General features: G+C 39.0%; 1 protein-coding gene across 3 annotated transcripts in view; it reads right to left on the reverse strand.

Moving 5' to 3' along the window:
* The window catches only part of PAX9 (paired box 9), a 58,195-nt gene extending 37,985 nt beyond the window's left edge, over positions 1-20,210 (reverse strand). For all 3 annotated transcript variants that reach the window (XM_030214428.1, XM_030214427.1, XM_030214429.1), the window contains exons 1-3: positions 20,021-20,210; positions 18,638-19,261; positions 14,865-15,001 (exon numbers count right to left, since the gene is read on the reverse strand). In XM_030214428.1, coding sequence (XP_030070288.1) covers positions 14,865-15,001; positions 18,638-19,261; positions 20,021-20,024 — 765 coding nt within the window. In that variant the 5' untranslated portion in view covers positions 20,025-20,210. The remainder of the gene's footprint in view (positions 1-14,864; positions 15,002-18,637; positions 19,262-20,020) is intronic.
* Positions 20,211-23,639: the final 3,429 nt, after the last annotated feature.

A 23,639-nucleotide genomic window follows, 5' to 3' on the forward strand; every position in this document is an offset into this window, starting at 1 on the left:
GAGATTAGTCTTCAGGTGTAAACTGGTGTGCCAATATTATACAGCAACAACAAATCCTAGAGGCCTGGAGCACTTTTAGTGGGTACCGCAGTGCACTTCAGGCAGGCGGACCCAGGCCCATCCCCCCCCCCCCACCTGTAACACTTGTGCTGGTAAATGGGAGGCCTCCAAAACCCACTGTATCCACATGTAGGTGCCCCCTTCACCCCTAAGAGCTATGGTAGTGTTGTACATTTGTGGGTAGTGGGTTTTGGGGGAGGGGGTTGGGAGCTCAGCACCCGTGGTAAGGGAGCTATGCATGTGGGAGCTTTTTCTGAAGTCCACCGCACTGACCTAGGGTGCCCAGTTGGTGTCCTGGCATATCAGGGGGGCGAGTGTACTATGAATCATGGTCCCTCCCATGACCAAATGGCTCGGATTAGGACGTGTGTGAGCTGGGCATTTTTAGTTTCCATTATCGCTAAAAATAAAGAAACGCCCAGCTCAAAAACGTCCATTTTTTCGAAAATACGCTTCAGCCCGCCCCTTCACGGACCCATTCTCGGAGATAGGCGTTTCCGTTCGATTATGCCCCTCCACGTTCCCTGCCCTCTGAGAATTTGATTTGACGTCACTGCTGCAACCTTCCCTGTTATTCAACAAATTTTATAAAGATGATCATTGTAATAGAGTTCAGGATGCAAGTTTAATAGTTTAAACCAGTGTTTCCCAAGTTTGGTCTTGGAATACCCCTTGGCAGTCAGGTATTCAGGATACCCTCAATGAATATACATGAATTTGATTTAAATACACTGCCTCCATATATGCAAATCTCTTTCATACATATTCATTGTGGATATCCTGAAAACCTGACTGGCAAGGGGTATTCTGGGACCGGACTTGAGAAACAGTGCTTTACAAGACTTGATATATCACCCAGTTTTGCAACACAAGTCAGAGTGGTGTACAATAAGAAAAAAACCCCTGAAAAACAGAAAGGAACGCAAGTAAATAAGACAGGAAAGCAACATAGTCTCAAAAAACAGAATAACTTTCACACAAACCTAAAATTCACCAAAATAAAAAAATCATAGACTAACTGTACCCGAGGTGCAATTAGATCATCGACTCCAAACATTTAGAAAAGAGGTTATAAGATTTTTCCCCTAGGTAGTTTGTTCCATAAAACAGGGGCATACCCCCCCAAAATCCACTAACTCTAAGATGGGCTCAGCCTGAGGAGGAAGCGTAAGTAACCCTGCCTCCCCAGATCTTAACACCCTTGAAGGAACATAGAGTTGTAACATAATAATAGCAACCACCAAAATAAAAACCCTTCTAAAATGTCAAGATTGTCCAAACATTGCTATTTAAATATGTGCCCTTCTCCTAATGCTTCTAAGACAAATAATAGGAAAAGCACTGATTTTTATAAACAGCAGAACATAAGAACACAAGCATCGCCATACTGGGACAGATCGAAGGTCCACCAAGCCCAGTATCTTGTTTTCAACAGTGGCCAATCCAGGTCACAGGTACCTGGCAAGATACCAGAACAGCAAAACAGATTTTATGCTGCTTATACTAGAATATGCAGTGGATTTTCCCAAGTCCATCTTAATAATGGCTTATGGACTTTTCTTTTAGGAAATTAGCCAAACCGTTTTAAACCCTGCTAAGCTAACTGCTTTTACCACATTCTCTGGCAACAAATTCCAGAACTTAATTACTCATTAAGTGAAGAAATATTTTCTCTGATTCATTTTAAACTTACTACTCAGTAGCCTCTTTGTGTGCCCCCTAGTCCTAGTTTTATCAAACACCTTCCAATGCATAGCCATCAATGCAAAGTGAAAGAGAGGATTAATGTAGGGGGTCTGGAGATGAAGACACTTTGCTATTTTTGCAAGAACCTCAGTGGAGTGTACCAGCAGCTATGACTACCCTATTGAAATTTGAACACTTTGCAGGGTTAAAGACTGATTTTGAGAAGTCCATGGCTACGCCGCTAGACCCCCAGCTGCTAGTGAATTGACAAGCTCCCTTTCCCTTTCATTAAGAAAGAAAGAAGATCAAACACTTAGGGGTGTGGGTACCAAGGAAGCATTCCAAATTGTATAGTTTAAATTTCAAAGGTACAGTGGCAAAGGTGATTCGACAACTGGAGTTCTGGAAAGACATACCCCTTTCTCTATCTGGCAGAAGTGCACTGTTTAAGATGGGGCTCTTTCCTAAATTGATGTATGGGCTCCAGATGTTGCCATGCTGATGAATAAAAAGGGATCATGGAGACTTGCAGACAGGGTTTGGCAAGTTCATTTAGCAGGGGAAGTAACCTCGGATGACTTGGGATAAGCTGCAGTGACTTAAGGAAGCAAGGGGGTTAGGGTTGTCCAACTTGAGATTTTATAATGTGGCATGCTAATTCTGCTATGTCAGGGAATGCGTAAGTGTACAAACAGGTTGCTGGAGGGAATGCTGGATCCACACTACCCACTTTTCCCCAGAATCTATATAGCGCGCCTAGTGTTCCATGCTGAAATCCAAGCGTATTCTACAATGCCGCCAATCAGCATTAGCAGCACTCAACGAGCAATAAGGAGCACTAATTGACAATAATTAGAATTTACATGTGCAAATCGCGATGTGTATTCTGTAATGCACAGCTCCTAAATTTGAATGCATGCTGGCAAAAAGGGGAAGGTTACGGGCGGGGAAGAGTACTTCATGGGTATTCCTAATTTTACATGCACTGTTACAGAATATGGCCCTCTGTGCCTAAATCTATGCGCCAGGATTTATGCCATGTTTTTTCGTTTGTGTAAATGGAGGCGGATAGATTTAGGTGTTGGGGTGTCAACTAAGCATATTCTATATACCGCACATAAGCCTAGGCGCTGCTTACAGAATACACTTAGGTGGAAATAGTTTCAGCATGGATTTTTTAGGCACTATATATAAAATCTCCTCCCCCTTTATGCCCTTCCTATGCTGGCCAAGACATTCTCTAAAGAGGTGAGAGAATGCTTATTGTTTCGACCAGTGGTACAGGCATGGCACTATTGGCACAAGAAACCGAGGAGGGGGCCATAATTATTCTGCCCTCATGCCACTGAGAAGCAATAAAGATTTCTTGTTGGGGTGGGAAAAAGGGGTGTTGAGTGGACATGAAGGGGGATCCAGGATTTGGGTATCTGTATTCTTTTGACAGCTATCCCTTAAGCACTCCTTACCCAAGGCACAGTTCTTTGCATACTTACAGGCCAGACACTATGTTACATCAATGAAATGGGGAGGGGGGGGGGTGCAGAAATGTGGCACAGGGAAGGTGAAGGATTAAAAGTATGTCCCAAAAGAGGGAGAAAAACTTATTCTCTCACTGGAATAAGAAAAGTCAGGGCCTCGGGCAGGCTGAGGCATTCTTTCGTGTGTTAGCTGCCTTCTGGTCAGAGGTGCTGAAAAGGGATGTCACTATTACTGAAGTTAGCTTGTGGTTTATCGAAGCTCACAAAAGGACACTTTTACTAAACAGTGTTAGGTGCCTAATACAGCTTTAAATGCTGTACCGTGAGACATGCTCAAGCATCCTGCGGTAACTGCAAACCGCGTGCAAAACGTTTTTTTGAGGGGGGCATGTCAGGGGGCAGAGAGTAGGCATTCCTGCGCTAATTAGTTAATGCAGTTACATTAGCACATGCTAACTAGGTGGCAGCTACACCAAAAATCAGGCCATGGCCAACGGTGGGCAGCGTTTCAATGAGCTGCGTCAGGGTCAATCGGTCAGAAAATGTAGACTCCGTCCAAAACTGAAGGAACTGTAGCTGGAAGAAAGAGACTCTACAGTGAAGTATTTTAAGCTGGTATTTTTGACAAATCTGTTAGATGTCATCATTTGCAACTAAACTCACCAGGGAGGTTTTTTTGCCAATGATGTTGAAGCCTCGCTCTTTCAGCTAATAGCTGTGAGCTTCTTGAGTTTTTTTTCCCCTCCCTATTTATCACTTTCATTGCTTACTAATGAGAATATAAAGAATATTTTTACTTATATTGCTAGGCATTTTTGATTCTTTTCCTTATTATTTTTGTAGTTTGTAAGCATTAGTGCATGACCGTTAATATAAAAAATACAAAAAAAGCCATTTTTACAGTTGCAGTAAAAAAGACTTTAGCATGAGGGAAAGACCTGTGTGAGGGCACGCTGAGGCCACTTAGAAAAAGGACCCCAAAAAGGACTACTGAAACCTCACTCAAAGAAATGCAAGTTAACATCATTTATCACTTTTAAATTGATCAGCAAAACAATCATAAAATGGGTTTGGCTGACTCAGCCACCTGTCACCAGTGGACTCGGACAGTGATGAGCTTTGTTCATTGCTTTGCCGTCTGCCCCATAGTTTTATCTTTCTGGGAAGAGGTAAGGGGACCTTTGGAGCAGTAGGTACAAAGACTATTGTTGAATCAATGAGAAGCTTGGTTGTTAAGTGGGGTTAGTTGGGGGGTGGGGGAGACAGACTGCCTGTGGAGCAAATGTTTGTCAATATAAAGCTGCAAGTGGCTAGAAAAATTGTTCTGATCAAGCGGGTGGACCTCGATCTGCCAATTCTGACTTTGTGGATGACACAAATGGTAGGGATTTAATTTAATTTAACAGAATCGCAGAAAAATCTTCTCGCACCTTTCTCAACCTACACTTCCCCAGTTGTAAGGGTCTAAAATACAAACTAACTCACGCGACCAGCTTTTCTTATATGAGCACACAGCTATGGAACGCACTTCCAACCCACCTGAGAACGATCAACGAATTAACTAACTTCCGCAAATCACTGAAGATTTACCTCTTTGACAAAGCCTACCACGAGAACCCATAGCTAACCATAACACAACACCCTTTCAACTCTAGGCAGAATGTATCTCTGTTCAACTACTTGATTAATTCCTCTTGTCTTCCTTAACTTCTCTGTAACATCAAATGTATACTTCATCCTGTATGGTAATGCCACAACAGGTCTTTGTAAACCACATTAAGCCTGCAAATAGGTGGGAAAATGTGGGATACAAGTGAAATAAATAAATAATAATAATCTTCTGATTTACTTATTTATTTACTTGGATTTGATATAGTGCAAAGGACCCGCACATGGGCATTTAGACAGTTTTTCAAACATTAAAAGCAAGAGGTACTATCAAATAATATGAAAAGAGGAGAAAATTAGACAGCACATGGGAAAGATTGAGAAAAGAGGTGGGTTTTCAGCAGTTTCTTAAAAGTTTTACCTTTCAGCTGAAGGTGGATTACAGTGGTAGCATAAAAATTACATTACATTTCATTTCATTTATGTGGAGTGGAGGAGTAGCCTAGTGGTTAAAGCACCAGTCATGGCATCCAGAGGTGGCCAGTTCAAATCCCACTGCTGCTCTTTATGATCTTGGGCAAGTCACTTAGGGTCCCTTTTACTAAGGTGCATAGACACCTACACGCAGGTTCATCAATTTGGAACCACCGCCTGGCTCAGTAATTCCATTTTTTACGTACATTCGATATGTGTGGCAGAAAATATTTTTTATTTTCTACCACGTGGCACTAACCAGATGGTAATCGGTTAACCACTAAGTCTCATGTGTAACTCACCTTGAACTACTACTGAAAAAGGTGTGAGCAAAATACAAATAAATAAATGTATAAAATCCCTTATATATATATTCAACTAAGCTCAAAATTAAGAGAGAATTTTGAAAAAAGCCAGGTTTCCAGTTGTCTAAACATTTGATAAGAAGAAATCAACCAAGCTGATTAGATAAGAAATTCCACAACATTGGACCATAAACTGTAATCACTCTGTATGTGTTTTCTTAACCGGAGGAGGCTTTGCCCTACGGCACTATGTAAGCCACATTGAGCCTGCAAATGGGTGGGAAAATATGGGGTACAAATGTAACAAATAAATAAATAAATAAAATAAGATCACATACTGCATTGAGCTTGTCTTCTTTCATATACTATCCTCCCTTCCGTGTTTGCATCTTAGATTCGTTTTAAATATTTTCCAATTGTATTTTAATTTGTGCTGTAACCTAGGCATCCTTATGTTCCTTTCCCCTCCCCCCTACTGATTTTAATTGAATTGTAAACAGCTTACCCCCTGTTTACAAAGCTGCTATAGCGGCTGCCGTGCAGCAATGCTGACACAGCCCATCCAAAGTTTACAGGCTGTTTCGGCATTACCGCACCAGCAGCCTCTAGCGCGGCTTTATAAACAGGGGGGTTAGATAATGATTTTATGTGTAGTATATTAAATAAACTTTGAAATGTGAAAGAGTGGGATGGGGCGAATAAGAGGGAGACATTAATACAAGGTCAAAAACATTGTGGCCTATTTTGGGTTTCTGTTTCTGTTTTAGGAGACAGAAAAGCTAACTTGTACAAATAAGTTGCAATACTCATGCAACAAAGGTTTTGCAGATTAGATGTTATGTTGCAAAACCTTTCTTGTGTTGTTGTTGTTTGCAATATATATCAATTAAAAAAAATAAACAGAAAAATGCACAGGTCCAAGGTGTCCGGAGCTGAAACCTCAGTCTCCACCACGGCAGAGGCTGTTAACATCTTGGAAGCAGAAGTGAAAGGTATTAAAGAAAATCAGGATAATACTCTGCAATTGTGCTTTGGAATACAAAGGAGATTGGAACAAACTGAGAATCAGCTTAGAAGCTACAATCTCCATTTTTTTTAACTTTCTCAAAATGTCTCTCATGTTTGCAAGACAATTATTTAACAAATATATGATAGGAATATTGAAACTTCCAAGGGAAAAGCTACCTCCAATTAATAAGATTTATTTCCTGTCTTTTAAGAAGAAAGAACAGGAGGGGCCCAAGTTATGGATATTAGAGGAGATGTGGAGAAGTTGCACCTAATAGTTTAATTGGTTTTTTTTAATTTCCAAAGGAGCAAGCCTCGCTACTGCACATTTAGATACTATAACCCTTGCAGTGAGTTTTTACAAGTTTATTTATTTATATCGTTTGTTAGACAATAATACTTTCATTGCAATGTCACATGTTTTCACATTAATTGATATCTATACATTTAAACCACCAGACTTGAAAATGTTCTAGTCTTGGACAGGTAATACAGGTTGTTTTATTTTCATTTAGCATACCAGATATGCATGTCAATTTTATAATACATATATCTTTTATATCTTTTATATGTTTCATTTTTTACATTTTTTTATACATATATATATATATGTATTTTTTTTCTTACTATATGGTATCTTTTCCATATTTTTATTGTTGGTTAGTTAACTAATACATTTTATTTGTTACGATTACAAGGGTATTGCTGTTTGTGTTTGATGCAGACCCCTGACGCAGGTACTGTGCGCCAAAACCCGGCCCATGTCAGGCCATTTTTAGAAGATTGCTGTCCAAGCTGTGTGATTAAAGGAACGTTGTCCTGATTTTGAAGGCTCTTGGTGCTTTCTTTCGACATTTTGGAAACATCTTTGGAGAAAGTGGACACTCGTGCTACTCTTCTGGTGCCTTTTGTCTTTGAGGCAGATAAAAGTTTAATTCTTAAATTGTACTTTAAGCAATGGATGAATTTGTTATTGGGTTATCAAGTCCAGTGTTTCTTCTGATTTGTGTAAGGATACACAGGAAACACATAAATCTTTCCGGGACCTTCCTGAGTGAGTTCTGCAGGTGCATGGAAATTTCTTCTTGCATGTTTCCATTTAAGTGTTTTGTCAAACCTGATAGCGTATGCTGTGGGCCCTGTTTACAAAGCCATGCTAGTGTTTGTAGCCCACGCTAAAAATTAGTGTATGCTAACTGTGTAGACACCCATAGGATATATCTATATAGCGCTAAAATCACTAGCATGCCTATGTAAGCAGGGACCTATGTTGTATATGACCCTATTCAAATTAAAATGCTTCTTGATAGTAAATTTCCTATAGGCTGACTTACCAAGTTATTGCAAAATGGGACTTTGCCTTATATAATTGGGGATACAGAAGTTATCTACACCTGGGCTCTTTCCTTTTATTTTATTTCTTGATAGTTTGTCCTATTGTTTTCCAGACTCCCTATTATTGTGGACTAAGAAAAGATAGTGTTATTTTCCACTACATTTGTTTCATGTATTATTGTTTCTTTGTATTAGCCTATTTGCTGGACAAGCTTTTGTTGACTGTGTGATTGTTTGTTAATTACTGATAAATTTCAATAAATATAAAATTAAGAAAGAAAAAAAGCACAGGTCGAAAGACTAAATTTAAAGACTGGACAAATTTAGAACAAAAGTGGGTACAAAAATAACGTTTACAGGGATGCAAAAGCATACAAGCCAAAATAGGATCCTTTGATGTAAAATAGCTAAGGGGTCCTTTTATTAATGTGCGCCAAAAAGTGGCCTGCGCAGTTGTAGGCACATGTATTGGACGCACGCAGGTCCATTTTTCAGCACGCCTGCATAAAAGGCCTTTTTTGGCTGAAAATGGACGTGCGGCAAAATAAAAATTGGCGTGCATCCATTTTGGGCCTGAGACCTTACCGCCACCCATTGACTTAGAGGTAAGTTCTCTCGCATTAACCGGGCGGTATCTGTCAGCACACGTACACCACCAATTATCGCCCGGTTAGCTCCATGCGGTAGAAAATAAAAATATATTTTTTGCCGCACATGTCGGACGCACGTAAAAAAATGGAATTACAGCCTGGGGCATTCGGTAGCCAGGTGGTAGTTCCAAATTGATGCACGTTGGATGCGAGAAGTTGCCTACGCGCCTTAGTAAAAGGGTTCCTAAATGTTAGCTTTTACCATGACTTCTGCGACCATTTTTTCATTCTATTCCAAGTGTGTGAACACAGAGAAATGGGTGTACATTTATTTCCCTCCACCACAGCAAGAGTTCACATGTTTCAAACTTGTGTTAATTCACCCCAGAGGGGTGAATACAATCTACCTGCAAGGTCTTCAGCCCTCCTTATTGCCACAGTTTTTATCTGACCCTTAGATTTGACCCTAAGCCCTTCACAATGAAATGGGAAGTAGAAATCATGGCCACCTGTATAAACTAGAGAAAGCTGACAATTCTGAACATTTTGAGTAGAAGTTAAAGAATAATAATTGTTTTTGGAGCCTGACATCTTGTGTGCCCTTTGAGGCACAAGTCAAATGATGGTGAGCGGCAAATCTGGAATTTTAATTCAAGGATATTGGTATAAAATAAAGGCCTTTGGGGTGCCAGAATGGCAAAAGATAGCATCATGCAAGTATTTTTTATTCCAGAAGTAAAAAACAAGTGTGCGTAACCTACTTACATTGCATTTACTTTAGGATGAAAAAAAAGAGATGTGGTAGCTGTGTTAGTCCACTTTTAAAGGTGATCAATAGAAATAGAATAAAATAAACCATAGAAAAGAAAATAAGATGATACCTTTTTTATTGAACTAAATACATTTTTTATTAGCTTTCAAAGGTAGCCCTTCTTTGTCAGATCAGAAATCAGACTTCCCTATAAATGAAATGAAATCAGATTTCTGATCTGACGAAGGGCAACCTTTGAACGCTAATCAAAACATGTATTGTTAGTCCAATAAAAAAGGTATCATCTTATTTTCTTTTCTATGTTTTATTCTATTTCTATTGATTACCAGGATGAAAAAAAAAATCCCACACCAACCTGTAGATTAATCTATACAGCTAATCATTTACAAAGTCTACATTTGAAATCCCGTTCTCTTTCAAAATCCTACCTCAGCTGACCTTGAATAACACGTCATACTTTAAAGCACTACCTATGTATCTGAAGTTTCACGTGCAATTTCTTGAATGAAATCCTGGGCATAGAATCTTTGAAAAGTTCCTTAGGCATGCCTAGCATGAAGTTCAAACTACTGTTCTCTATTTCAGTGTGTTTTCTAAACTAGTTTACCTGTTACTTTACTCCATATTACTTTATGTATACATATGGCTATTTTGTTTTAAAATATATATTTTTTAATCCAAATGTTCAAATTCCTATAGAAATAAGCCTTCTCACCCCATTAATCTTCAAAAGCTTCCCTAAAGTATTCCCACAAACAATGAGGCTGTTTGCAAAGGGTCTTTGCTCGGAAGAACACCTGCAAATAAGGGATCTAGAAACCCCTCCTGCCATCGCTTCCTTTAAATACAAAGAAAAAGGTGCTATGCTTAAAACCCCCACTCATTAGGTAAATAGTTAGCTGGGAGATTATTGCTATTTGTTCTAAAAACATGTCTGGCGATACCAAGAGAAGGAACGGCAGAACTGACATGGTCTACTTTAGAAGTATAGAAGATAATGACAGATGGTCTTCTGGAGAAGCATCAAGCCCTAAATGAAATCCTTTTGTTGCAAAACCTGTCAGAAAATGCTACAATCGATGTGAAAATGGACTCTCATTTGCCTGTAGTAATGCAGCCATATTTGAGAGGACCCTTTGAAGCAAGGATGTAGTCTCTTGTTTAGTCATTGTCATTCTATGATCTCATGTGTATCTGAAGGGAAATCAGACAACCAGCCGACACCAAGGTATATCTGATACTACTTTTAAAATGAACAGAAGGAAATATTTTTCACTCAACGAAGAGTTATGCTCTGGAGCACATTGCCCGACGATATGGCTTCAGCGGTTAGTGTATCTGGGTTTTAAAAAGGTTTACATGTGTTCCTAGAGGAAAAATCCATAGTCTGCTATTGAGACCAGTCATGGGGAGTCCACTGCTTGTCCCTGGGATCAGCAGCATAAATCTTGCTACTATTTGGGATTTTGTCATATACTTGTGACCTGAACAGGCCACTGTTGGAAGCAGAATACTGGGCTTGATGGACCATTGGTTCTACCTAGTATGGCTATTTGTAAGTTCTTATGTTCTCAGGACATGTTCCCAGCTAGTGATAGATAACATCAGCAGGGGTAGCACTGTAAGCTGTTTCTCACTTTTTCTATAAGGTAGAGGAAAAGACAGAACTTCCTTCTATGATCACAGGAAGCAAATTTAGTTCATGTTTGATTAATTCTGCTCTCCCCCCTTAAAAATGAAACTAGCAAAAGCTGCACCCAGGCTGTGGTATAGAAACAGAGAAAAATGAAGGCAGATAAAGGCTATATGGCCTATCCAGTCTGTCCATCCATGCTATCTACTATCATTGCCTCTCCCCTAGAGATCCTATGTACTTGTCCCAAGATTTCATGAATTCAGATCTTCAAGAATGAGTTTGAAATAATTCTGATCATATTCTCATCTCAGTTTAAAGTCTAAAGCAAACACTAGAGTTTGCCACACTGATAGTGTCCTGGGGGTCTTGCAATTAAATTCCAACTGCAAAACAGCTCAGTTTAAAAAAAAAACCCCAAAACTGTTTTTTGACCTCTGGTTTGCAGAGTTGATTTTAAATTCTGCTCTTGAGTCTTTCATCATTTATAGGGAAGAACTTATCTGCTCAGCAGTAAATATATTTGCTCTCTAACAAATGAACAATATTCGGCAATAGTGTAGTAACAGAACAGACATGTCATATGCTTTTTTTTATGATTTTATAGCATTTTCAGACATATATAACATAATTGCATTAGAAATGCATCACCATTACACATCTTGATATTACCTGCATAAATTAACAGTAAAAACATAGCATTTTCATCCTGTCATATTTCTACAAGATTTGGAAAAGTCTATATATGTGTGTGATGGAGGGCATGCAAAGGTAAAAGTAAATACACACCTGCTTTGTAAAATAGCCATAACTTCCCTTAAAATATTAATTTTTAACAAAGATCAAAAAAAGACTTCTGACAAGTTAAATAATATTTGGGTCTTGTCGTAAGCTGAAAAAGTGAGGAGGAGCAGTAAAGCTAGTTTGAAAATGTTCTTATCTGATCTGTGTGGAAACGTTTTAAGTGAGAAAACACAAAAACAAAATATTGAATATTTTGTTTCTAATGGTACAAGCTAAAAAGAATCTTTTTTAAAAAAGTCAACAGGTATGAATTGCGATGCTGGCATTTCACACACAATTTGGTTATCGGCACCTATTTCTGTTCATACAAATATGGATTCTGCACGGAAAAGGCTGATATCTTTATATATTTGCCCATGGACATAAATATGCACCTGGAATGGAAAAGCAGTAAATAAAATACCGTAACTAGCGAGTTCTGCTGGTTGAACACCGGTTAATAGTAAGTACGAGGATGTACAGCGTAGGCTATTTTCTAAAGGTAGATTTACTTTGTATTTTGAATATTAAATATGTGCAAAGTCCCGAAGACAGAGGCACAATGACTATAAGCATTGCAAAAGTTGCTTTTCTTAAACTGAGGTTTTACCGGATTGTCCTTAGAGGAAAAGGCGAACTGATCCATAGGAAATATTATGGGGAGAGGAGAAATGGACCGTGATCTATTGATCAATCGAGGTTGCCGTCTTTTGATGCTCAAAGAAAGAACGCGAGATCGTTGATCACCGTGCGAAATAGGCTTCACGAGCGTCAATCGATACATTGCAGTAATTATTAGGGATCTGAAAAGATGAAACAGAAAATGGGACACTTGTTGTCATTTACTATTTTGGACCCTTATTCTCGAGTGAAATTTGGAAGGGAATAGAAACTGAAAACTGCCAAATGCATTTTTTTTTAAGCTGAGGTGTCGCTAAACCTATTACGCTATTAAATACTATAATTTTATTTCTGCACTCTTTTGGCGCATTTATTAGAGCAGTTTCTCAGTTCTTTTTCGCTAAGATTGAATCATGAAAGACGGAGTACTCCGCTAAGGACAGTACCTTTGGGGGGGGGGGGGGGGGAGGGGGGATGAGGGATAAATTAACACTCTGCAACCTAAGGCCTCTAGGGAAACCAAGAAGATTAGACCGCTAGTATAAAAAGCAAATCTGTTTCTATTCTGGCTAAATAGAACGATCTATTTATGGGAGAGCAGTTATCTTTAAACAATTCGAATGTTTTTCTGTCCGCAGATAAGGAGATTTTGGGTTCCCATCTGCTCATACGACTAGTCTCTAAATCCTAATCTGATTCACTTTTTTTCAAAGAAGAGATTGCAAAAATTGTTATGCAGACAAAAAAAATTATCATATGGCCATATGGCTTTTGCTTCAGAGTTGTTAACCTTTCGAAAATTGTTTTGTTGAACCTCTAAAGAGATATGAATCATACACATGTAGGGTATACAGTATAAGACTCAAGAAATTCAAAGTTGTATCATGCATTTCCTTTACTTGAATAAAAGGTTGTCGTATTTGAAGACTGAAAATTTAAAAATAGCAATCAGGCAATAAAAGGTATTATCTGTGTTATATCTGCTGCCTTTTCTTGCCTACGTGGTTGAAATTTAAGAAACAATCATTGTACATGCTTAATAAAAGTGGGGGGGAAAAGTCTGGACATACACTTTATAAAGTTTGATTTAGAACTCCTTTCCATAACTTCTTAGGTGTTTGGATGAAAAACTGTACTGGGGAAAATAATTAGCTGAATTTCACACAGCATTTGCTTTCCTTAAGTTCTCTGCAACTGTTTGAAGAAAGATGAATTCCACCAGCTGACGTTTTCTTTGAACCGCATCCGCATGTTGGTAAAAGAACAATGAGCAAAGGAACCAAAGCTCCCAGAACGCAGAGTAATAAACCAAAAGGCAAACGTTGGCCACTGTCAATATGCAAATATTCCAAGGTTGCCAAACTAACTACATAACCATAGGAGAGTTCAGTCCAGTCCTGGCTTTCTGAGTCCTCTCCCAAATGTATTCTGGTCTTTGCCCTGCAAGAACCAACATACATTGGGGAAGACGTTAGAAGACAGGTCTAGTCCACTAAAATAACACCACTGCTCGAAATGTGGATGCCAAACCAGGCAGTTTGTCATCCACAAATGATATGTTTTACGATTTCTTAAATGCATTACCTATTCCATATAAAGAAAGATTGTATTTAGTATTTGACACGCAAATTAGCGTTTTTATTCTTTAATTATATTGTTAAAGTGGTCTCTAGGGATTGAAGCCGCCTAGTCGCCGGGCTATTTGAAACTCTTAAATGACTAGCAGGCCCTACCAGCTCAGTTTACCAGTCCAAATTTTCACTTGCATTATTCAGATAAGGAACAGTCAAAAGCATCAAGAAGTGGAAGGAATTTTTCTGCCGCTGATATAACTAGATCGTATCCACCAATTAGAATTATTGGAGCTTTGCATTATTTTTTTTTTGTGGCTCCCCCCTCCCCCCCCCCCCCCAAATTGGCGCTCTACTGTGTGCCCTGTTAGGCCCTGGCCAGAGCCTGAACTAAATGAAAGAAATAGGTATGAGGTCAGTTTTCCAGTCTGGCATCAGTACAATACAGTTTTCCATAATAACCTTGCGCTACCCTATGATTAAATCAAATCGAGAATTACTAGAACCTCAAGTCTACCTAAAGCTTTGTTATGGTGAAAACAGCAAAGGAAAAAGATCTACACTGGAAGCATCTTTATAAGAGAGATCTGCCACATTAATATGGAAAAATTTCGGGCTACTAAAAACAGGCGACAAGAAGGGTAAAGATGCATGAGTAGTAGTAACATAGGCAAGCTGCACACACTTACGTTCTCCACCCTCACACATAAGGCACACAGTGACTGAGCAGAATGCAAGCTTAGTACTTAAGAAATTAATTAACACAGCTCCAGAGCAAGATCATGGAGGCAGAATGCCATTATTTAATCTAAAAAAATGCATTCTGGGCTATGCAGAATCCAAAAGCTGGCATGTGCCCTCCTGAAATCCAAAAGCTTGCTTGGATAAATGGCTTTCCCAAGCAGAACCCCCATTAGTGAGCTTAGAAAGGTCTCCTTACCTGGCTGTACTTGGCTTCTTGATCCAGAGAACTCTTATCAAGTCCATTTACTATGTGTTGTGCGGAAGGTTGGAAATTACTCCTGCTCAGCGTCCATTCTTCTATTTTAGGGCTGTGGTAGAGGGAGCCGTCATTCGCTGTGAGAAAAATGAATAAACTATTAAAATAACAGGGAAAAAGCAGGCAGTCTTGTATCCTACCAGCTAAAGCGACGTCTGCTTCTGACAGTAGGTTCATCGCCTTAAATCTTACCTTACACATGTTTTGCGCCTCGCCTTTCAAGAAGATAAATTAATAACCCATTGTCTCAGTTGTGACAAAAATTGCCAATTATGCCTGAGGAAGTCGACAGAAAATTACAGCATAACATAACCTAAAAAAATGTCTTAATTGCCTCATGAAATCAAGTGCTATTCCAACACGAAGACAATACAGGGTCACGGAGACTTCTAGATGCCTTGCAGTTATTACTCGCACCTCTGTACAGAATTCACTCTCTCTGCAGACACACACACACGAACACTCAAGATACACAAAGTGCTAACTCTTCCTGAAACGGCATTTGGACAAATCAAAATTCGGTTTATAGTCCTACAATTTCGTACATAAACATCTGCAAAGCATCGAAGGAAAATAAATAGATAGATAGATAGATAGATAGATAGATAGATAGATAGATAGATAGATAGATAGATAGATAAAATTGCTGGGCAAGAAATTAAATTAGTAGAAGTCATTATACATTCAATTATTTTTCATTTCTGCTCTGGAGGGACATCAAATTCCTCTCCCTATTAGACCATCTTTACTAAAAGCTTTGTTATTATGCAAAATGGAAAATTCTGGACCTCGAGTTCCCTGCAGCATTTTCTGTTAATAAATAGATTGACTAGTGGTAAAACTTTCAGGCATTACACTCTGTCATTGTGCCTTGGAGACTGACATTTGGAATAGTCGTGGAACATGCTATAATCACCATTCACAGCAGTGAAAACAGGGCCTTACGTTTAATGTGTGCAATAAAAATCACTTAACCTTAGACTAATTTTGCCTGCTATAAGGGAAAACTGTAATTAACGTCTATCTAGGGTAATTTGTTTTCAATGAATCAGATCTTGGCCCTATTTTGCAGTCGGTGCACAAACTGACTTTTAGCTCCAAATAATACCTATTATATTGTTATTAGAAGGAGCAGGCAAGGATCCAAACTAAAGACGTTTGGAGACCAAAAGAGATTGGAATTTGGATTTCCAAACTTACTTCTCTCTCTCTCTCTCTCTCTCTCTCTCTCCCTCTCTCTCTCTCTCTCATGGATAAGGGCTTCCTTTAAAAGTCACTAAGGTCAGGTTATCCTATAAATCAAGGTCAACTAACACCCTCATCGCATCCAGTGTTACATAAAGGTAGGACAAGTTTTGCTAAATGCCAGAACTGAAGTTTCGGAAGCTCCTACTAGAACAAAAGGAAAGTACGAGAGAAGGAGGAAAAGCAAGATAGACAGGCAGTTCTCTGGGCTGTGGCCTTGTTTGCCAATGTGGAGTTAATAATAGAGGAAACCACTGCAGGCACCTACCTACAATTTGTAACTGAATTTTCCCTGATGTGTTTCTTTTAATTTAACATCTGTTTTCGAAAACAAACATTGGCTATTTAAGTAACCATTTCTAAAAGGTCTGGATCAGGAACATTTCTTATTAATATAGGTTTTATGCACACACGTTGCAAATGCTAAGCTTTACACATTAGAACGTTGTGCTAATATGATCGACTTTAAACCAAAAGTACTGTACGCTGCACAATATGAGAGAAGGGGAGTGGATTTGGGTTTTAGCTTCGTTCTTTTGCACTAGTAGCTCAAGGCAAGTTACATTCAGGGAAGCCCCAGAGGGCTACCATCTCAGTTTGAATCTGAGGCATTGGAGGGGGTAAGTGACTCGCTCAAGATCACAAGAAGCAGCTGTGGAATTTGAACCCCGGTTCTCAGCCCGTGACTGTAACCTTTAGTCTATTTCTACACTCCGTCTGTTTAACTATAATGATTAATGCAGACCCGTATAATATAGGCCTAATTTAATTGGGGAAGCATCTGAACTAGTTTCTATGTTTTACTAAAGCAAGCTCCTTCCTTAACATTTGGTTTTGATGACGAATGTAGCAGTAAGCTAGTGCTTTGTTTTTTTCGGCAGTGTTAAACGACCGATTCTGCATAGGGGTTAATAAGTGCGTCTGCCTAAAAGGAAACGTTTACGGAAAATGAATCCCCAGAGCGAAAGAAATATATTACGTTAGTGATCACTTTGGCACACCATTTTTGAAAAATAAGAAGAAAATCTGACGTTTGAGAAGAATAGCTCTCTTATGTGACATTTGACCTTCCTGCCTGGCAAATTTGGCCCAGCAGCAAACCACATTTCAGTTCAATGATGATAATTTCTCGATTCTCATGGAAGTGGAAATTGATTTCTTTTGCTTGTTTCGCGCTTTCTCTTCTTCATACTAAAAATAAAGGTTACATTTAAAAAGCATTAAGTAGGGAGCAGAGAAGCCTGTTTTGCAGTTAGGTGAATCTAGTACACTATTTGTTGGTAGTGTAGTGTACTATTCCTTTTATTATTTTTTTCTGCAGGTTTGAATGATGAGGGGGTGGGGAACTAAGGGAGGGAGCAAAATGTGAAATAATCGCAGTTGTAAAGTATATCAGCTATAGTTAGTAAAGACTTTAGCAATTTTTAGAGTTCAATAATAGCTCAAAAAGAATATTTATTAAAGGAAAGTTAAACTGAATGTTGCATTGCCATCAATTTTGAAGAATACATGACTGGGTGAGCCCAAATTTCTATTTTCGTATTGAGCCTAAAATCGTTTTGCGGAAGTAGCATTTTCCTCTTCATTTCGACCAACATAGATAAAATAAAAATATTTTGTAGAACAAAATCTACATTCTTTACAGGAAATGCACTGTGTGGTACAGCCTACTAGGCCGCAATAACTAGAAAAAAAAAAGTTGATGAAAGACTCCATTCAAAAATGGTTTCCAGTTTTCCGTAAGTGTGAGTAGGTAGATCGACGGTAAATTCATAGCCTGTGTGATAAACTTGAGTATCGTTACTGAGAAATATTTTTTTCCAGGCTGTGAGGTTATTTTATTGTACAATAAAATCACTCCGAGTGTCCAGGTACCCTGACCATTTAAAATCTTCGAAATCAGCACCTTTTTGAAGTTGTGTCCATATATTTGGCAATAGATTTTGGCATACAAGTTATTTGAATTGCAATTAAATATTTTATGATTGAAATTGTAGTTGTTTTCACCCTAAGTAGACAATAATATTATCTGTCTGCGATATTACAATAATTTGCTTTATTAAATGAAAACCAAGTTGTGCAATTACTAAAACACACACACACACATCTGCTACAATAGGTGTGGATATTTTGATGCTAAAATAGACAAGTTATGAAACAGTAAATACATTGTGCAGAACACTCCATTCCACTTTGTGTTTTCCAGAAACAGGAGAGAAATTATGTGATACACAACAAGTCCCGTTTCCCACCATGTGTTCAGCACTGACTAGTTGACTAGCAAATACTTCAGTGTCCACAGCCTGACGGTACCAACTAAACACTGATCAAAATAATACATCTAGGCATATTTTGCAAAAGGGGGGTTTCAGATTATGATGGAAAATGGAATGTGTATTTCTAATTACTTTTATTAACAGGGCCTGGAAATGATTGTTTAATACTGCAGTCGCTGTCAATTGTCTTACCTTGCTCTATTATGGATCTAATCCCCAATATATCCGTAACTGAATGAGACGAAGGCCAAGTTCTAGGCATAGCCATGGTGCCAGGGATGGCTGGCATTCCTGGAGGGGCTGACATTTTCGTTCCGGCAGCAATGGGGCTGGGGTAGGAATAAATATGATTATAAGGCAGAGCAGGCTGAGGAGGGGGGTGATGCTGTTTGTGAGCTTCGTAATGACTTTGTTGAGACAGATTTCCAATTTTGTTGCGAAGGATCCGGCTGATGGAGCTTACTGAGGGCACGTTGTACTTGTCACAGACTCCATCTGCTAACAAACGATCCCGGATCTCCCAAGCAAAAATGCCCGGGTCTCTCTGTTTGTAAGTCCGGATGTGTTTAACCACAGTTGGGGTGGTAACTCTGGGTTTGCTGCCTCCTATTGCTCCTGGTAAGATGGAGCCAGTCTCGTTGTAGCGAGCCAGGATCTTGCTGACACAACCATGGGAGACTCTCAGTTGTCTGCTGATGTCACACGGTCTGATACCCAACTGGGCCAGTTCTACAATCCTCAGTCTGATGGCATTGGGCAGGGGTCTGCCATTGACAAAAACACCTCCAAGTTGGTTTACCTCCCCAAAAGCAGGCTCTGAAATGATAGGAAAAAATATTTATTTATTTGCTGCATTTGTAACCCACATTTTCCCACCTATTTGCAGGCTCAATGTGGCTTACACTATATTATGTTGCAAAAGGTATAATCATATTAAGAAATCGGGGGCGCTGCAATATAGGCATTTATATTTCCAAATAAATTACTCTCATCAATAAATATAGGAGACGAGATAATAAATCAACAAAAATAATAATGTGAAAGCACTAGTTGTAAGACTCGAAAATTCAAATTCAGAGAGAAAGGCAGTATTGAATGCCATCTCCTACTAGCAGGCATGCAAATTATTATGCAAATAAAATTGGAGGGGGTTTTGCTCAATTCCCCCAAATAAAAGAAATACGGCTTTATTTTGCTCAGGTTTATAACAAAAGAAAAGTGAAAATATAATTTAATTCGACATCTGAATACGTTTTAGATTTTTTGCTTCCAGTTTCCTGCTTTTCTAATGGTAACGTCGGCCCTAGTGAGTAAACCTGTCGGGTTTTTAGTTGTTTATTTGTGGCGTTCGTTGCAAAAGTTTGTTGTTATGCCACAGGCTAACCGAGTCTGCAATCGTTGCCCTGTAGTTTAGCGAGATTAGCAACAAGGAACTAGCAACTGCTCCCTTCCGATGACCCTTAACGCGTTCCCACACTGCTCGCAGACGCGGGATTCGAGTGCAGCTGATTTTAGAGCACACGCTTAGCCTGTGCACTGACAGACCAGAAAGCCTCCGCAGTTGGAGCTACTTACCCATGGCTTTCAAGCAATAGTACTACTGGGAAACCTTCGAGGAAGTTCAGTCCCCAAATCTCTTGCAGCCTAGGCTGGAAAAGGCCGCGGACAGCACGGCTTTCCTCTTCTGGGAAATAGAAAGCCAGCAAGAAAAAGAAGTAAAAGGAAGTCTCCTTCGCGACGAAAGAGCCTGAGTTCTGCATTTCAATCTAATAGCAACGTGGGCTGGGCAGAGCCGGGCGGGGCTAGCCTAGCTATCAATCAATGGAACCACGCCTCTAGGGCGGTAAGAGAGAAAAAGAATTATTGCTATTGGTCTGTGATCCTGATAGACAGTTGTGCTTGGCAGTCTCTTCTCCCGGAATTCTCTCTCCCTCTCAGGCATGCAGGGCACCTGGATTGCTAACACCAGACAGAGGGAAAAATGAGTATTTAACATCTGAGCAGCGGTAAATTAATCCAGACAATCCTGAAAATGAGTTGCTTATTCCGAAGTTATAAATTCAATGATGGGTTGAATTAAATAAACAAATTTCTTAAATTGAACCGTGCCAGTTTTTTTAAGGCATAAAAATGTTAACTGTTCTGATGGTTTTTAGGCAATAAATTGGTTAATGACTTTCAGTGAACCGTTTAAAACAAATTTGCCATCAGTCTAATAGTTTCAACATATACTTTTAATTTGAAAGAGGTTTGATACTCTTGCCCATAATAACTGATTTAAAATCTCTCCTAGAAGAGACTAAAATTAGTTTTACTAATATAAAACTGTATTATCTTGTTCTAAACACATACAAAAGTCTATGTGATTATAGTTATTATTAGTTTAATTTTAGGAATACAGACAATCAGAATTATGAACGCAGGGCCTCACAGGAAGTGGCTTTTCCTGTCACTGTATTAAATATCACTACACATTTTTTCTCAAGCACATAATACAAAAATAAGTCAAAAAGGTTTTATTTTAATATCTTCTTTAAGCGTATCTACACTCCTAAGCCTAAAAACCCTAACAGAGGACTGCAAGATTCAGAAACTTGTCACGTCAGGAAAACACTAAGATTTTAAAAGTTAGCAACATTCCTGGAATGGGAAAGTATACTAATTCTGAAGTACTTAATATGATTATGCCATACAATACTAACCATGAGAAAGTATTTTATAAACCTGAATGCTATAAACCTGGGGGAAAAACCCTTTCAATCAATTTTATACTCGGAACATAAGCGCTGAAAGTGGCGTTTCAAAAATATGAGCTGCAGCTTTCTTCTTTCTATGGAAGGCTACATGATTAGAACATGCAACTAAAAACAATCCTTTTGAAATTAATATATGCATTTCAGAGCCTTCATTAAACTGGAAAAGGACCGCGATCAGTTCAGGGTTCTAGATAAAACCAGAGTTTGGGCAGGTCGTGTAGGCCAACAGAAAGGATGTTGCTGATGCTGTACTTTATTGCTGCACATAAGCTTGTCGGACCCGAAAAGGGATCTGTGTGATTTGAGAAATTCATGTTCTACAACACGCATTTACTGGGCCAATAAAAAAATATCGCGGCCTAGAAAGACTCCGATATTTTCCTATTAGTTGTCTCTTCTTCGTGATGTTCGCATTTAGGAATAACCACCTTCTTTCTCCATTTATCATTAAGAATGCGATAGTGAATGGCCGAGATCTGTTAAGTGAGTCAATCGGCCCCTTTCCCCCGTTTTGTTAAGCTGCGTATTCTCAAACATCTCATCATTGTCAAATTTAAACGCCTTGATGACAGTTTAAGAACTAAAATCTATGAACGAAATTGTCATTTCTCTTAACATTTTTATTATAGATTCTTAGCCCCTCTCTACCGGTTTTCCTTTCGTGCTACATCGATCCTTCCCTATTTTGTAATCATTTTCCTACTTTCTTCTTCTGTATGTGTGTGGGAGGAAGATGGACGTGATGGACGTTGCAATGTAATATGCTATCTCCAGCTTCTCTGTTCCTTTGGCTATTTAGTTCCCCCTTCAGCAATGTGTGTTCCTGATGTCCTCCTATTGGAAAAGCTCGTTTATCCTGCTACAGTCTCTGGTGTTTTAAGGATAATGTTTATCAGGATTGAACGTGCTCATGTTGTTTCCATTCAGCTGCTGAGTGTGAGCTGAAATAACAGGTCACATCCACAGCGAGTCACCAGGAGGGGGCAACTGGAACTAGAGCCGTAGAAAAACATGACATATACAACAGCCTGTCGATAACTGCCTGCCCTGCCTGGCAGAAAGATTAATTTCAGGCACAAAATATTTAAATAATTAAAATAAAGTGGCCGTCCCCGTAGGCTGCTGAGGGGACGCAGATGTAATCAAAGGTTTCAAAAAACCCCACATTGCCATTCTGTGACTTTAATTTCTGGTTTGAGGGAACACTTTTGGAGGGAGGGGGACGTGAGGAGGTTGTATAAATACTTCGAGCTTCCATTAGCTGAACTGTTGGCAAATAAGCGAAAGAATTTGCTGAACAGCTTGTGGAATATTCACTAGGGAGATGTCAGCGAATTTCTGCAAACTTCGTAGAAAATGCCTGTCAGTTACAACTGACAGACTTGCACGTTTTCTTTGCCATCCGAACACTTCTTTTTTTTTTTTTTTTCAATTCCCTTTTTTATTTTTCAGTTGTACAATTATTTGCACAAATGACTTCAAGGAGCGAAACTTTGCAGACAGCTAACAACAATCTACTTGTATTTTCAGAGTTCCTTTCGGCCCTGTTTGGATATACCCAGACTGGTTCAGAATTATAAGAATCACGGCAGATTCCCAAATCGCAGACATTTCTAAATACCTCTAATACTATTGCGAATCTAAATATTTCCATGAGAAGCGGATCTGAAAAGATGCCAACTAGGCAAATAAGGACATCTAAATCAAGTCACCAATTCCCTGGATTTATTCGAGTTAATTGGTGGCCGGTGTCCTGGTTTGACTCGACGGTGTCTGACCCCTGGGTGGTTTTTTTTTTTTTTTTTTGGCTTGGAATGGAATGGAAATGATTTAATCTGAACCGGTTCACCCATCCCTAGAGATAAATGAGTAACAACCGAAGGGAATCCTGCTATTTGCCAGCCAGCTGTGTATTTGGCCACATTTTGGGGTTATCCGTAGGAAGAGGTAGTAGACATGATAGTCAGACTGCTGATGGCACAGAGTATGTGAATCATCATTCCCTTAGAGATTATTTACTGGAAGGAAGAGCATGCACTTGTTTCAGTCACTTGCATTTTTAACTGTGTTGTGAGATCATTGTGCTACATGTTATGTTGCATAGTAAATTAGACAAAAAAACATCTGGGAGAAATTTTCAAAAGCACATTTAGAGCATACTAGTACCAGCATTAAAGCAATAGCACATTTGCAAAACGTATTGCAGTAGATTCTAAAGAAGCCGCACAATCTATAGCCCAGGTCTAAGGTGACGTAACTGTTATTGGACGGAAAAGTAATCTGCCGCTTAATAGCACAGCTATTATTACATTATATTTAAATCAAGATTTATTAAAACTTTGCATAGCCAAGCCTTTGCTGCCCAGAGCTGAGAAAAAGTCAGGGAAAACATGGAGATGCCGGTGGTTTTTTGTTTATGTTTGTTTTTCAAAATTCCC

This window comes from Microcaecilia unicolor, chromosome 9 (genome assembly GCF_901765095.1).
Source record: "Microcaecilia unicolor chromosome 9, aMicUni1.1, whole genome shotgun sequence".
Lineage (NCBI taxonomy): Eukaryota > Metazoa > Chordata > Amphibia > Gymnophiona > Siphonopidae > Microcaecilia > Microcaecilia unicolor.